General features: G+C 42.9%; 1 protein-coding gene across 1 annotated transcript in view; it reads left to right on the plus strand.

The window, feature by feature from the left end:
* The window catches only part of LOC124288946 (ADAMTS-like protein 4), a 272,217-nt gene that overhangs the window by 124,879 nt on the left and 134,164 nt on the right, over nt 1-13,174 (plus strand). The window contains 3 exon segments of the mRNA XM_046725536.1: nt 8,500-8,615; nt 10,155-10,221; nt 12,080-12,182. Of these exon segments, the coding sequence (XP_046581492.1) occupies nt 8,500-8,615; nt 10,155-10,221; nt 12,080-12,182 (286 nt within the window).

Below are 13,174 nucleotides of genomic sequence, written 5' to 3' on the forward strand. Positions count from 1 at the left end.
CCAGAGCGTGTGCCTGTATCAGAAGCTGATGCATTATTCGCTTAGTGTATACGCATAATGACAGAGGCCGATACGCAGGACCACCCAGGGGCCGGGGTGTACCAGCTGTGACCAACCCTCTTTAGCAACCAGTATGTGGGACAGCCACTACAGTTGTCGCTGTCCTCCCCACGAGCTGGAGCATGTATCTTGTTGAAGTCATACCCGTCTTCCCCTCGTTGTAAATAGAAGACAACGCTAGTAAATAACCAGTGTCCATCACCTTCCACTGAGTGTAAGAGGCAAAATAATGAATAATAGGGGAAAATAAAAGAATTGATAACTGAAAATCAGTGATGACACCAAAATTATGTCTACCAGACCATGTCGGTCTCTGTGTATACTGGGTGATTGACGGTACAAAATCTCCCAGTATTTGTACAGAAACGTTACAGGAACATTGTGGGTTACGCTTCTGAGTATCAAGTAGATCTGAAAGCAGAGATGTCAAAATGCCTACAAATAACTAACGCGGTATCGATGTTTAACTTGTGGTTCGACCTGCCCAGCTACACTCACCACATTACCAGTTGATGTTCGGGTTAGAGAAGCTCACCAAGAACCTAAGCTGGTCGTAAGACGTGACCTAATGGATCGTCCGGTCTGTCTTGGTCAATATGTTGACTGTCTGACATCGCAAAATGGTTTGTTGTTCATGATGTCAATCACATGGTCACATGGAGAATATTGTTGAGTGTGGCGCTGAACGACAAACAAATTACTCAAAGTGAGCCAGACCCTGAGACAAATATTGTAGAACATGTTCTGAGCTACTAACTGTAACATATATCTATTGCCATTTAACAAACATTCAGGCAGTTTATGGCTTCATCACATAAATATAGGACAAGCACGGAGAGGAGTTGGATGCAACAAAGTATCGACGAGAGCATGTATTATATATAACACACGTGTCTGTGCATTTGGAACAGATGTTCACCCCTGATACAATACAGCCCTTGCATCGCTTATTTTGTGGCTGTAGTATACTGAGAAACGAGGAGACAACGTCATTGTCGCCTCTCATGCCGCATATGTGTCACAAGACAGGCTGCCCAGTACTGGGGAGATTGCGAGTTCTTTTCAAGCATTACAAGAAGTGTTTTAGTTCCCTTGGCTTTAGATTTTATATGCTGTCTTATCTTCCGAACGGCCTTTCCAGTTAAGCGTTTAATTTGTCAGCACGTTCACACAGCGGAACTAGTTGGTTTCTATATTTGAATAGGAGTTTAATGGCCATGTGTTGCTCTGGAACACATTAAAAACGAATCAGGTTTGTTAAGAGAGTTCCTAATTTTAACGTTTCCTATTCGGCGGTGTTTCTGTTCTATATGTGAACCAGATACATTTGGATCAGATTAACCTTGTACGTTCCGGTATTCACAACACCGCATGTGGATGCATGGGCAGTCCTCGTTCCCTCTGTGACCAGAAATACGGTCACATATTTTGAACGGTCGGTGTGACATATTTCTCTGGCGCCTTGCAAATAAACACTATTGAAATGTTGGGCTGTTTTCACAGTTACAGTTGACTTGAGATGTGTTTGGCAGACGCCAGTTTACAATGGTGTGTTACGTAGTTCCGTGTCGTTAGGCTGCGACCCGAATGGTTGTACACTAGTGCAGTCGGAACGCAGCAGCAACAATGGCAGGACACCTACTGTGCCACCACCATGTACAATGTGATGACACTTATATTCTCTCACTATCCTCATGCCCAGTTAAACGTTGTTCAGATATAGTTGGCGATGGTGCGCACATACACCTGTTCGGGAATGGAATTTCCCTGCTCGTATAGCGGCCTGCAAATGGTCAAGTCTTGACCAAACAACCAGTTGCTGATATTATCAACTTAGCCCCAGCCATCGGGACATGATGACGCATGTTGTCTGACCACCCGAGACAATCAAGTAATAGAGTAATGTGACCCCGGCCCAGATCTGGACGATATATGTAGCATTCACTCATCAAATTCACATCACTATCAATACTGTCGTATTTTATTCATGAACATTTTAAACTATCACCACGACCCCACTTGATGTCTCTGAACAAAGGGATGCCTAAGCAGATTGTGAGACACGTATATTATGTATGATATGGACTCGATACACGATGGCCTGGTACCACTTGTTGATGGCAGATATATTTAAGAGCAACAGTTTTTACATTTAAAAAAGAAAAGTGTTCATATTCATGAACCCAACACTTGGGGTTGTTTGAATGTGTGTGGCACTTACCACAGCGGGCCATCCCCATAAAACCAGACCAAGACAACAACATATGATGAATGGAGAACAATACACCATACAGCTTGTCTGGCCATATGCATGGACCTGTCATCTGTGGAAGGACCACCAAGTTATCCTTGTGTTTTATACTCTTCATGAATAGTTATGCAGTAATGCCACGCATCCCGTGGGATCAGTGTCGGGCGCTGTAGGATCATCCTCGTGGTTCAAGTAGGATGATTTACGGATGGTTGGTGTTTTCAACATTTGGAACTTTTTCGAGACAGGAATCATCGTGATAGGTTCATAGACTATTTGGACAATAAATATGAATAATGTATTTAAACCTCGAAGACTCCACGGTGCATCACTCTGATCTTTTAACAATTCCCTCGATTAATTCTTACCCTTGATAAGAATAATCTATACCACAACATTTCATAGGGACAATCAGATGTGTCAGATATATTTGGAAAGTTTCAACCCCTACTCCTTGCGATGGAGCGTTTAAAAAATTAAACGGCTATTGAAACGCATAGCATGCCAAGGCTCACGTCTGCACAACGTCAAGGAGGCCATTGGGATGGTCCGTGGGGAATGTCTCAACGACAAGTGGCTGCACATCTCCATTGCCACCGGAACACCATTTCTGCACTGGTGAGACGCTACTGCGAACACAAATGACGCGTCATCGATCGGGCCACGTTCTGACGTCCACATGTAACAACGCCAAGACAGGACAGATGGATAAGGGTGACCCATCTTCGCCACAGGTTTCAGGACTGCAGTGATGATCGCCCGAGCCATCCCAGGACTTCACACCGTATCCACCCTAACACAGTTCGACAACGTTTACGTCATCACGGGATCAGACCACACGACGTCCCGCCATACGGTCAATCTCGACAATAACGTCACCGACAAGCTCGCTGAATGTGGTTTTGAAACCATGTCCGCAGACCCTTGTTTTGGTGGCGAAATGTCAAGCATTACAAGAAGTGTTTTAGTTCCCTTGGCTTTAGATTTTATATGCTGTCTTATCTTCCGAACGGCCTTTCCAGTTAAGCGTTTAATTTGTCAGCACGTTCACACAGCGGAACTAGTTGGTTTCTATATTTGAATAGGAGTTTAATGGCCATGTGTTGCTCTGGAACACATTAAAAAACGAATCAGGTTTGTTAAGAGAGTTCTAATTTTAACGTTTCCTATTCGGCGGTGTTTCTACCAATTTCTATATGTGAACCAGATACATTTGGATCAGATTAACCTTGTACGTTCCGGTATTCACAACACCGCATGTGGATGCATGGGCAGTCCTCGTTCCCTCTGTGACCAGAAATACGGTCACATATTTTGAACAGTCGGTGTGACATATTTCTCTGGCGCCTTGCAAATAAACACTATTGAAATGTTGGGCTGTTTCACAGTTACAGTTGACTTGAGATGTGTTTGGCAGACGCCAGTTTACAATGGTGTGTTACGTAGTTCCGTGTCGTTAGGCTGCGACCCGAATGGTTGTACACTAGTGCAGTCGGAACACGCAGCAGCAACAATGGCAGGACACCTACTGTGCCACCACCATGTACAATGTGATGACACTTATATTCTCTCACTATCCTCATGCCCAGTTAAACGTTGTTCAGATATAGTTGGCGATGGTGCGCACATACACCTGTTCGGGAATGGAATTTCCCTGCTCGTATAGCGGCCTGCAAATGGTCAAGTCTTGACCAAACAACCAGTTGCTGATATTATCAACTTAGCCCCAGCCATCGGGACATGATGACGCATGTTGTCTGACCACCCGAGACAATCAAGTAATGTGACCCCGGCCCAGATCTGGACGATATATGTAGCATTCACTCATCAAATTCACATCACTATCAATACTGTCGTATTTTATTCATGAACATTTTAAACTATCACCACGACCCCACTTGATGTCTCTGAACAAAGGGATGCCTAAGCAGATTGTGAGACACGTATATTATGTATGATATGGACTCGATACACGATGGCCTGGTACCACTTGTTGATGGCAGATATATTTAAGAGCAACAGTTTTTACATTTAAAAAAGAAAAGTGTTCATATTCATGAACCCAACACTTGGGGTTGTTTGAATGTGTGTGGCACTTACCACAGCGGGCCATCCCCATACAAAACCAGACCAAGACAACAACATATGATGAATGGAGAACAATACACCATACAGCTTGTCTGGCCATATGCATGGACCTGTCATCTGTGGAAGGACCACCAAGTTATCCTTGTGTTTTATACTCTTCATGAATAGTTATGCAGTAATGCCACGCATCCCGTGGGATCAGTGTCGGGCGCTGTAGGATCATCCTCGTGGTTCAAGTAGGATGATTTACGGATGGTTGGTGTTTTCAACATTTGGAACTTTTTTCGAGACAGGAATCATCGTGATAGGTTCATAGACTATTTGGACAATAAATATGAATAATGTATTTAAACCTCGAAGACTCCACGGTGCATCACTCTGATCTTTTAACAATTCCCTCGATTAATTCTTACCCTTGATAAGAATAATCTATACCACAACATTTCATAGGGACAATCAGATGTGTCAGATATATTTCAATGGACACTTGACATATTATAAGAACCAGGTTTGTGTATCGTGGCCAGATGAACCTGACACATTCAAGAGTGAAGCAGTATATGACTAACGATAGGGTCAATGATATGACAGTGGCTATTTGGTATGCCAGTGGTAGGCGCGTCAGCTTATCATGGGCAAGAGTCGACTTCGATTCCCAACATGATCTGGAAGTTCGTGGAAGGTCATTAACGTGGCGTTCAATATCATTGCACTTACAAACCGACGTGCATTCACGTGCGGACGTGTTTGCTTGTTTGATTGCCCGTGAAGATCCGGGTTAGAATTGATATTCAGTAACCCATGGCGACTATGGTCAGGCTCATTGGCACATGCCTTCGTATCCCAATTGTGTAGATCGATGCTTATGCTGTTGATCACTGGATTGTCTGATCCAGACTCGATTATTTACAGACCGCCGCCATAAAGCTGAATATTGCCGAGTGCGGCGTAAAACTAAATTCACTCACTCACTTGTGGGATTGTACTATTCCGCATTGATGACGGGATTATAGCACCAGTCCACTGAGATACCTTACTGCAGCTTCAACATGAATAATCCAATCAGCGTCTACAGACTCCCAGCCGATTGGTTCTTTTTATACTCCTAGTGCCGACACCACGCAGGGTAAGAACAAGTCCTTCGAATTCGGTGTGAGGCGGCCGGGGATCGAACCAGCCCACGTGAGGGGGCCTTTATCATTTGGAATATAACTTGTGATAAACGTCTGGCTTGTGAGCCTCAACGTCAATATATCCGAGTATAACTGACTCACTTGACATAAACCGACAGGCTGTGCCTCCTTCCGGAACAAAATATTTACTTACAACAGTGTTTCTGAGAGAGTTTAGTTAACAAATAAGCTTCTTACAACCCTCTACATACCTGTTTCCTAAATGACATTGAATTTGCTGGAGAAATGTTTCAATTCAACACGCACATTAACGCCTTGGCCGTATGTCCGGAATTACTATCACATTTTCGCGCATGTGCAAACCACACAGACACCTTCCGGCGTGTCACTATAATACAGGTAGTCATTGTGCTGCTATTAACAGCAATAAATACTGGTGGTAACTAGCACCCATTGTGGAAATATCCATATTGTGTTGCAAGTCAAATATATTAACGATCATGTGGATTTACTTTCCCTTTCGCACACCTAACTAGTATTCCTACGCGAGAGCAAATACCTTTAACCGACTCCAGGCGGAACAGGGTATGGCTTGCAAACAAAACAAATAAACAGTAATGCTATTCATATATTTGCCATTAAGACGTGCAGATTTGTGTTGGTTTCATTTACTGGGGGCTTTTACGAGGGCATTGTTTTTAGAATACGCACACAGTTTTTAGCAAAAGTATCACTTAACACTACAATCCGTACGTAGATCTCAAGACAACACGTCAGGGGTGACATATGGGTCGTAAGTTTAGGACTGTCGTAGAAACGTTACTATCTCCTTAGATCAATTACAATACAACAGACAAAGAATCAGCGCCACGAACTTAACTTCTGTCAACTGTTTGATCAGGCATTGGCAAAGGGACTTCTTTGATTGGCATTCTAGAAATTGAGTGGATGAAGAATGGGGGGCTATTTTTATGGATATACAACATCTTTATTCTGTATAGGCGACGTTTCGACATAGATTCTAATGTCGCTGTCAACGGCAAAGGGAGTCACCTATTTCGAAAGTTGTACATTTGAATATTGTTCCGGCTTGAATATTGTGGTCAACACAGCTTTGGCCAAATGTGAATGAACTTAGGTAAAGTGAAGGTTGGACTGGATAATCATTAGGTGCAGGACTACGTGCTTTTGGGACTTGCCTCTTTATATCTGTGCAGACCGACTGTACTCGCACACTGATAAAATGTTCTTCGTGAAAAGCATGCTTTGGTTTGCGACAGCGTTGCACAGTTTGATCAGAGTACTTCTCTATCACGTATAACACGAGTGTGTTTTCAATGCAAACAGATGCACCTACTTCACAAAAACCTGTAGGGACATCCGTCTTACTTTTCTCCGCCTTCGGAATAGATATTTAACAATATTCATAGAGATAAACAGTGAAACTGTAGAGGATGACAGGGTCAGACAGGTATTCATTGTTTATCAGGCTCCATCATCTATGTTCGCAATTCCTTCTTCCCAATAATAGGTGCCAGTTTGACTGGTGTCTTAGATGCGCATCGCTGTTTCGTTACTAATGTATTGCACACCTGCTGTTAGATCCTGTCCCCAGTCGCCAGACTGTCATCTGCTGTGGTCTCAGATTCCGAAAGTCGTGTTTCTCTACACGACTTATACATGTGTATCTATGAGCAAGTTACATCCTGTTACACGTAAGCAATGGAGTGGAGCTTAACTCCAAACAAGCTGGAAAGACACAAAAACATTTTCATCTATTACCAGGATGTATCAACGAGACATGATTAATTAAATTAAACTGGGTTTTCTTCTTCAGAACCTACGTAGCAAGACATGCCTTCATAGCCAAACACGGCCAAGGCAAATTAGTGGGGGGACATAATGTCCAAAATATTGTCACTGTCAAATCGGCATAGACTATAAGGTTTTATAAATTGCGAAGCAAGCGTATTATTTTGTGGTGTGGTGACATGTCAACTTGGTTTGTGTCAAGGGAGGTCACTGTAATAGACATTGCTGTAGGAGATGGCGTTGTGTCACGACCCTTGTCGGCAATAGTTTGTCATTTGTTTGTAAGTCTTAGCGGTTAAGTAGACACAAGGCATAGGCGGATCCAGAGTGGGGGCGAGGTGGGTGGCTGCGCACCCCTTGTGCTGAAAGTTGGTTAAATGACCATTGAAACTCGGGTGAAAATGAAGTGTGCACCCCTCCTTTTCTGAATAGTGTTCACCACCCCTTCTCAAAAAGCTGTATCCGCCCCCTGCAAGGTTACAGTATATGGAAGACTGACCACATCTGACACATGCAGGTGCGTCTGTCTCTATGGACACTAGTGAAGTAGAACACGCGGGGTTCTGGTGAATGTAGAACATATGAGTAAAGTGGAGTAGAACACTTGTGGCAGTAGAACATATGGTTACTTGTGGCAGTAGAACACATGGGTACTTGTGGCAGTAGAACACATGTGTACTTGTGGCAGTAGAACACGTGTACTTGTGGCAGTAGAACACATGGGTACTTGTGGCTGTAGAACACATGTGTACTTGTGGCAGTAGAACACACGTGTACTTGTGGCAGTAGAACACATGTGTACTTGTGGCAGTAGAACACATGTGTACTTGTGGCAGTAGAACACGTGTACTTGTGGCAGGAGAACACATGTGTACTTGTGGCTGTAGAACACATGGGTACTTGTGGCAGTAGAACACATGGGTACTTGTGGCAGTAGAACACATGGGTACTTGTGGCAGTAGAACACATGGGTACTTGTGGCAGTAAAACACATTGGTACTTGTGGCAGAAGAACACATGTGTACTTGTGGCTGTAGAACACATGGGTACTTGTGGCAGTAGAACACATGGGTACTTGTGGCAGTAGAACACATGGGTACTTAAGGACATGTTTGTTCTGACTGTACATGTATATTTGTGTATATTTCTCAACAGGAGGAAGCCTCTGAAGCCAACAGGAGATGGGGACCTTGGACGGCCTGGTCATCCTGCTCCAAGTCCTGTGGTCAGGGAATTAGATACAGAAAGCGACTGTGTCACAATCTGGGCAGGTGAGTAGAGCGGAATGGTTCTGTGTCAAAGGAGGTGACGGGAATAGACATGTCACCTTGGGTTGTGTCAAGGGAGGTGACTGGAATAGACATGTCACATTGTGTTGTGTCAAGGAAGGTCACTGGAATAGACATGTCATCTTGGTTTGTGTCAAGGGAGGTCACTGTAACAGACATGTCACCTTGTGTTGTGTCAAGGGAGGTCACTGTTATAGACATGTCACCTTGTGTTGTGTCAAGGGAGGTCTCTGTAATAGACATGTCACCTTGTGTTGTGTCAAGGGAGGTCTCTGTAATAGACATGTCAGCTTGTGTTGTGTCAAGGGAGGTCTCTGTAATAGACATGTCATTTTAGCTTGTGCCAAGGGAGATCACTGGATTAGACATGTCACCTTGTGTTGTTTGAAGGGACGTTACTGTAATAGACATGTCACCTTGTGTTGTGCCAGGGGAGGTCACTGTCATAGACATGTCACCTTGTGTTGTGTCAGGGGAGGTCACTGTATAAGACATGTCACCTTGTGTTGTGTCAAGGGAGGTCACTGTAACAGACATGTCACCTTGTGTTGTGTCAAGGGAGGTGACTGGAATAGACATGTCATCTTAGTTTGTGCCAAGGGAGATCACTGGATTAGACATGTCACCTTGTGTTGTTTGAAGGGACGTTACTGTAATAGACATGTCACCTTGTGTTGTGCCAGGGGAGGTCACTGTAACAGACATGTAACCTTGTGTTGTGTCAAGGGAGGTCACTGTAATAGACATGTCACCTTGTGTTGTGTCAAGGGAGGTCACTGTCATAGACATGTCACCTTGTGTTGTGTCAAGGGAGGTGACTGGAATAGACATGTCATCTTGGTTTGTGTCAAGGGAGGTGACTGGAATAGACATGTCATCTTGGTTTGTGTCAAGGGAGGTGACTGGAATAGACATGTCATTTGGGTTTATGTCAAGGGACGTCACTGGAATAGACATGTCATCTTGGTTTGTGTCAAGGGAGGTCACTGGAATAGACATGTCAGCTTGTGTTGTGCCAAGGTAGGTCACTGGAATAGACATGTCACCTTGTGTTGTGTCAAGGGAGGTCACCGTAATAGACATGTCACCTTGTGTTGTTTGAAGGGACGTTACTGAAACAAAATGTCACCTGTGTTTGTGTCAAGGTAGGTGACTGGAATAAACATGTCACCTTAGGTTGTGTCAGGGGAGGTGATAGGAACAGCCAAGCTGCTGTTGGTGGTCAGCAGATGACTGGTCAACATATGTTTATGGATCAGCCAGTCTGCTGTTAGTTATGTCACAGGAGCTCACATGAAAGTCTGGGCTGATGGTGCTTGTATGAGGGGAGGTGCCAGGAACAGTCAGAGTTTTACATATATCTAATCAGTTTGTACCAACTTATATCAAAATGTTTTAATGTGGTCCTGTTATTTTGAAAAAATATAGATGGGGAAAATTTGAGGACAATTGCTTTGCATATTTCTTTCTGTTTTTTGCACTACTTTTTGGTATGTTTTGGCTACTTTCTTCTTTTCACAGCCAGTCATCAGAGTCACCTACAACCTCATGTGATGGGCCAGATAAACACTATAAAGTATGTAAACATGTAAGTATGACCATTCTCACTTACTCTGCATACATTTCATTATGATGAAAATTGCTTTATTCTATATGATTTTCACCAAAAGAAAATAGAATTTTGATACCATAAGTCTGTCCTTGTGGCTTGCAGTTTGGGAGCAGAAACACTACTTGTCCTCCACTGACAGCCTCACTGAACTTGACTTTCTGGACTACAAATCTAAATACTTTCCTTTCATACAAATTGTCTTCACTGAATAGAAAATAATTATGCCTTCTAACATTTGATATCATGTAAGTATGGTATCACAAACTGCATGGTGCCTGGAGCTCATGTCATCTCAGGCATTAAAGTGTCATGCAGAGTTACACCCCTTGGACCTGTTGAATGCTGGTTTGTCAGTGCGATGCCCTGATAGATTTTACCAAGTTACCTGGAAAAGTCTTAGATCTGCATCATGCTTCCTCTTCCACCCAGCCATCATGGGTGGATGTAGCTGTTGTATCACCAAGCCAGACTCACCCAATGATTGCATCATTTTACCAGAAGCAGACATTGAGGAAACTATGAAAGCATAATACTTCTTTTCTCCTATTTCACACCTGTCCAACATGTCCATTTCATATCGTTTCATAAGCTCAAATGAAAGTCAATGTAATTATTTTGCAATGTTTGTGAAAGTGTTTAAAGTAACAATAATTCTCAGCCTCAAATGAGCTCAATGAGAAGCGTGAGATGAAGAAATCTCTTATAGTTGAAAATGAAGTCATATAATCAAAGTATTACCAGGGAAACTCAAATTAGACATAAAACTATTCATGATAGACATGGTTGCTCATTTACTTCCCAGAATTTGAAACAGTCATCCCAAATTAAATGAGATCATAAAAAATATTTCTAATTCATGACAGCTGAAAAATCAGAATTACTAGATCTACCCACGTGTCTCTGTGAGGCTTGATCAAGTTTACAGCCAAGCAAACATCAAGACGTTTATTGCAAATGTTGACATAATCTTTATGTTTGCCATTTTATTGCTAAAGGCTTAAATGAACATTGAAAGACGCAGTATGAGGTATAAAGTTCCCTCCAGTACACCAATCAAAGGAAGTAGGGCTACAATTACTTCACGCAAAGACATCAACCACATTTGTGTGAAAGTCAGACATAGAATTCTTAACAATAATAGCATTTATCTGTACCCCCAGCTGTTTAATGGCTCTCTCCATAAAAAGGAGAAATGTAGAAGTGTTTCTTGTGGGATTAAGACCAATCGGGATATAGCTTTAGGAAAAGCCATTACTGTTGATCGTCACCTGAAGATGTGTGCATATCAATAAAGTTCTAGTTTATGGGTACTACGTTATGTTGCATAGATTTCAATGCCTTTCTATAAATTAACATTTGGATGTCTGGAATTGAAATTACAGGTCACAGATTTCATTTTATGTATCCTGGATTTAGTGTCACAGTTTATTATTTTCATCAGAAATTATAATAATTCTTTCCCCACATACTGACTGACAATGTATGTTTGTATCCAAAATTCAAGAATCAATTGTTTTTCATTTATTTGTTTTGTTCCCTAGTAGAGCAGGTTGTTGTTAAGTTGAGTTGAGAAGTGAATTCTAGTTCATGTATTGGTAGATTTTGTATTTTGCTCCTAAAGCAATTGGAGAACTTGTTAAATATATTATATACATCTTAGTGATAGTACACTTTCAGTGCCCTCAATGAAGTATTGAAATACAGGATTATGATCCAAGTTACTGATTTGGTAGTACATGTACATGCAATTGGTGGCATTTTAAAACTGCCGTCCCCATGGGTTTTGAGAGATATGTGGATATTGATATGTTTACTGAGATGTTTTGTGTTCCAGAACTGTACAGGACATCATAAAGACTACAGGACTGCAGAGTGTGAAAAATACAATGGCCGATACTATGGAGGGAAACGGTATTACTGGGATGCATTTATAAATCGTAAGTGCCATTCATGTATGCATTCAATGCATTTCATTTATTCAGGCACTGCAATCACAGTGTTGCCCTGATCAGTTGTTTTAAAGAAATAGAAAATGACTTGGACTGGAATGAAGCTGTAGTAAAACAAAACTTACTGGTACTCTTCATTTATTCTTATATTCTTTCAGCATAGCTCTGTATTTCATTCATTCTGTACATTTTGTTCCTATCCATCCATCCATCATTTCATCCATCATTCCATCCATCTGCCCATCCAACCATGTCCATCCATCCATCCACCCATGTCCATCCATCCATCCATCCACCCCCCATGTACATCCATCCATCCACCCATGTCCATCTATCCATCCATCCACCCCCCATGTCCATCCATCCATCCACCCATGTCCATCCATCCATCCATCCATCCATGTCCATCCATCCATCCACCCATGTCCATCTATCCATCCATCCATCCACCCCCATGTCCATCCATCCATCCACCCATGTCCATCCATCCATCCATCCACCCCCATGTCCATCCATCCATCCACCCATGTCCATCCATCCATCCATCCACCACCTATGTCCATCCATCCATCCATCCACCCATGTCCATCTATCCATCCATCCATCCCATCCATGTCCATCCATCCATCCACTGTATATGTCCATCCATCCATCCATCCATCCATGTCCATCCATCCATCCACCCATGTCCATCCATCCATCCATCCATCCACCACCCATGTCCATCCATCCATCCATCCACCCATGTCCATCCATCCATCCATCCATCCATCCATCCCCATGTCCATCCATCCATCCATCCATCCATCCATGTCCATCTATCCATCCATCCATCCCCCCTATGTCCATCCATCCATCCACCCATGTCCATCTATCCATCCATCCATCCCCCATGTCCATCCATCCATCCACCCATGTCCATCCATCCATCCGGTCCATCCACCCCCATGTCCATCCATCCATCCACCCATGTCCATCCA

This window comes from Haliotis rubra, unplaced genomic scaffold, assembly GCF_003918875.1.
Source record: "Haliotis rubra isolate DU_JTF1 unplaced genomic scaffold, ASM391887v1 Scf43, whole genome shotgun sequence".
In the NCBI taxonomy this organism is placed as follows: domain Eukaryota; kingdom Metazoa; phylum Mollusca; class Gastropoda; order Lepetellida; family Haliotidae; genus Haliotis; species Haliotis rubra.